This window comes from Atta colombica, unplaced genomic scaffold (assembly GCF_001594045.1).
Source record: "Atta colombica isolate Treedump-2 unplaced genomic scaffold, Acol1.0 scaffold126, whole genome shotgun sequence".
Taxonomy (NCBI): Eukaryota; Metazoa; Arthropoda; class Insecta; order Hymenoptera; family Formicidae; genus Atta; species Atta colombica.
This window is the reverse complement of record NW_017259213.1, coordinates 5,450,383-5,454,720: the sequence shown is the minus strand read 5'-3', so window position 1 is coordinate 5,454,720 and position 4,338 is coordinate 5,450,383. Positions and strand designations below refer to the sequence as shown.

The window sequence follows — 4,338 nt, the reverse complement described above, 5'->3', positions numbered from 1 at the left end:
AATCTAATTAAATAGAATTTTATAAAAAATATATAAATAATTATAATATTAAATTATATTTCTTATCAAAACAAAAATTGTTACTTTAAAATTATATTATAGATTTAAACAAAATTAGTATTCTTATCTAGTAATATAAAATATTTTTTTATAGATGTATGTAAACATGATAGATATCTTTTTTAGTATAAAGTGTTATATAAAATGACATTTTATAGAGCTATTAATCATGTGGAAGATATATTCAGTTTAATATTGCTGATACTATTTCTATATTTTGGTACACTCTTCGCTTTCTATGGATTTTGGATAATGAATGTAATTAATTTTACAAAAATTTTTGTTATATACAATTTATTGCTTTATAAATAGTTTTCATATACGTAGAAATAATGTCATATTTATGTTCCATTGGATTGTAATCACTATTTTATATTTATATTTTTTTTATATGTTTTTTGTTAATAAGAACGATAAAATGTCAATTCTAAAATTTTCTTATTCATGTATTTAACAAAACTTTAGAATTGAAATAATCATAATAATGCACACTAGAGAATTCCGTATTTAATATTTACATAATATAGATACAATCATATCTATATTGATATATAGAATGTCCCATTTTTAATGACGACCTCAAATATTTCAATCTGAACAGTACATATAGAGAAAAATGTTTCCAATAAAAGTTTCATGACTGATATTATCAAAGTTCCATGATATCACCTTACGTTCTCCTTGAAATCATTAAACTTTTCTTTGAAACCTTTTTCTCTAAAATGCTATTTAAGAGTTATATTTTCTAGTGATGTCATCATTTAAAATGAGGTGTTCCGGAAAATTATCGTAATACTTCGAGAAATGATTTCGAGACCCCAAAAAAAGGAAAAAAGAGCTATATGAACATAAGTCTGGAAATAAGTCGTTTCCGAGTTATAATCACTTTTATATTAGAAAAATTGTAATTTATTTTTCACAATCACAATCATAATTTCATAATGTTTTAACGTAAACAATTACATTTCGAACTATTTTAGCATTACCCAAGACGTATCACGTGGAGGCATAGTCTACTTATGCTATATGTTTAAACTCTTACTTGTTGAGTATTAACATATACAATCTTAATAGTTAAATCGTTTATTATTGTTCATGTTTTTTTTAAAATTTATTTACGTAATCTATAAAGTAATGTTTTATTAAAATTAAAATTTGACATTTTTCATAATGATATTTTATTATTAGTAATATTAACATATTACCTATGAATAAAACCCATTTGAGATATAAATATTTTGAAGCATCCTTTGATTGATCACTTAATAAAATTCTTCTGAAATTTATATATTTCTAGTGATAATTGGACTATACTTATGCTTTATATATGTATATCTTTAAAACATAATAACAATGTAATTGTAATATATATCAATATATTAATATAATATACACTGAGAAAAAATTTATTTACGAACTAAACAAGTTTAATTGTTTGCAGATTTAATTATTTTAGCAAATTTTATTTAATCGAATTTAACCGTAATCTGCTTAACAAACCGTTCAGTATTAAACAGACTACGGTTAAATTCAATTAAATAAAATTTGTTGAATTAATCAAATTTGCAAACAATTATGTGTGTGTAGTTAGTTGAACAAACTTTTTTCTTAATGTATATAATTTATCTTTAATAATAGCATAACATCGACGCCTGAGCCGTGAGAAGGTGCTATATCGAGAAAATTATGAAGAAAGATTTGTCACAAAAATAATAAAAAGTGATCTATTTCGCGCGAGACGTAAAGACCGATCTATATCGGAATTTATGGGATCTTCGATTTATATCGAGAAAAGTTTGAAGCACGATTTAAGTTGTATGAAATTAAAGAAAGATTTACAGCAATATTTACTATTCACAAATTACACAAATTTAGTTACGGAAAATTAAATAATAGGTGTAAATAATAGAATAAATGAGTGCAAGAAACAGGATTGAATATCAAGGCGATTCCCAGTCATAACATTATAAAATTTCTCAGTCATATCATGATAAAATTTATGAAAAGAAAATACATTACATTATATTACACTATATAGATCCTTCTTTAATTTTATGCGACTTGAACCATTCTCCTCGCTTTTCTTGATATAAATCGTAAGTATTCTGAATAAACCGATCACGCTTCGTGCGAAATAAATTGTTTTTCATTAATTTTTTAACACAGACCTTTCTTCACCGTTTTTCTCGTTATACCTTTTTATGATTCAAACGTCAATTAGCTATAATATGAAAAATAATATATTGCATCTTTTATAACGTATATTTTAACTAATTGACTAGATACTTGAAAGTAGACATCACTTAACATTTTTAAACTTGGCATATTTTATAAGCATTGTTACCAATATATTCGGTCACATGTGCATGTACTGCGCTGTTGGCGAAATATTAACAGCTAAGGTATAATTGAAATTCTTTACTTCCTATTAATCATTATAGTTTAGCATGTACAGTTGCAGATTATAATATATACCTCTAAAATCAGAAATAATAGTAGTATTATATTCAGAAAGCTAAATGTTAATAGAATATCAAATTGATAGCAAATTTGATCAGAAAATATTAGATTGACGTCAACTGATTTCACATTCTACTCCAGTTTTGCTGACAGCATTTTTTAAACATTCTATATCAACAGACTATGGCAAAAATCAAACAGAACGGTTGTTAACATTTTATGCCAGATTGATAACAGAAACCGAGTAAGATTTACTGAGAGAATTTTACGGCAAATTGATAGTAGAAACCGAGCAGTATTTGCGCAACACAATCTAGCAAACTAATGGCAGATATGAAACAGATTCTGTTTTATAGGTATTAAAATTGTAACATTATTACTACGGAAAAATTTCTCAAAACAACGTTTCTATTATCTATTTCTTCTATTTTAAGGAAATAATTTTATTAAACAATTTTATTAAATATATTTCATTTTTATTTAAACATTTCAATTTTATTTAAATAATTTTATTAAATATATTTCACATTTTAAAGCTTAAATATATAGATAAATACATGCACTGTTAAGTCTAATGTCAAATTTGATTTAATTTAAATCGCTTCTACTAAGTATATCGTTATTTTATACTAAAACAATAATTAAATTTGACACTATATCCTATCAATTTAACACTATATACTAGTATGTACATTATATCTAAAATGTCTATGTAAATAGGACATTCAAGTAACATTCTTGGGACATATTTTAGACGTCCAATATATAGCAATAAAAACAAGATATTTCTAATCATATTTCGGACATCCAAAGACATCGAATTAATTAAGATATTAAGAATGTCAACTAACGTGATGTTAAAACAAAAGCAGAAAGCGAAATCAGTTCAGGTAATTCTTCTATCATTCTCCGAATCTGCTATCAGTCTGTCGACATTTTACTAACATTTTATTTACAAAACAAGGCCTGTTCTTTTTGATTGAACTTTTGCATCAGTTCATCTTTCTTTCTTTTTTCTCCAGGAGGAAAGAAGAAGAAGAAAGATGAATTGAAAAAGTTCAGCCAAAAAGAACAGGTTTACAATCTCTGCTTGAAATTTACCTTTCTGAAAATCATATGGCGGATTTTGTTTTTGAGACTCAAAATATGTATCCGTAGGCTTGGCTATCTAAGACAATATATTTTTAAACGTATTTAATGTATATCAAATGAAACTTATATTAACAAATATATATTATGTATATGTGAGATAATAATATGTATATAAAATTCTTAAGCTGCAACTGTACTCTCAATAGCCAAAGTTTAATTAGTTAATAAAAAAAATTACATTTAAAAATTGCATGTAAATTTGCATATAGGTATATTATTATACAGCACTATTTTAATAATTTATATATGTATGTATTTTTTATAATTTTTAATTAAATTTTAATTAATTAAATTTTAAGTGCGACAGAATCCACTATGCTGTATATTTCAATGAATGGTATACTTTGAATACAAGAAATTCTCGAGACTTAATTCTTCTAATGTTAAGAACCAATAAGCCTCTTCATCTCCACTTCGGTAAACTGTTCCCTTTAACGATGGCTACATTTTGCAGTGTAAGTTATCTTGAATTTTAAATGATTTTAGAGTAAAACAAGATAGTCTTTTTATATGTATACAAAATAAAATCAATGTAAATATAAAAATACTTTGGAGTGTTTAAGTAAAAACATTAGAATATACATAAATAATAAAGAATTTCGTATCATCCACTCAACTGCTAAAGAGATTCTTTGCAAAATCTAATCATTTTCCACTGACTCAGAT

At 24.6% G+C, this 4,338-nt stretch overlaps 1 protein-coding gene across 1 annotated transcript in view; it reads left to right on the top strand.

Annotated features, from left to right (window-relative positions):
• Nucleotides 1–4,338, top strand: part of LOC108694937 — a 7,342-nt gene that overhangs the window by 1,666 nt on the left and 1,338 nt on the right. The window contains exons 2-3 of the mRNA XM_018204628.1: nucleotides 2,343–2,462; nucleotides 3,972–4,127. Coding sequence (XP_018060117.1) covers nucleotides 2,343–2,462; nucleotides 3,972–4,127 — 276 coding nt within the window. The remainder of the gene's footprint in view (nucleotides 1–2,342; nucleotides 2,463–3,971; nucleotides 4,128–4,338) is intronic.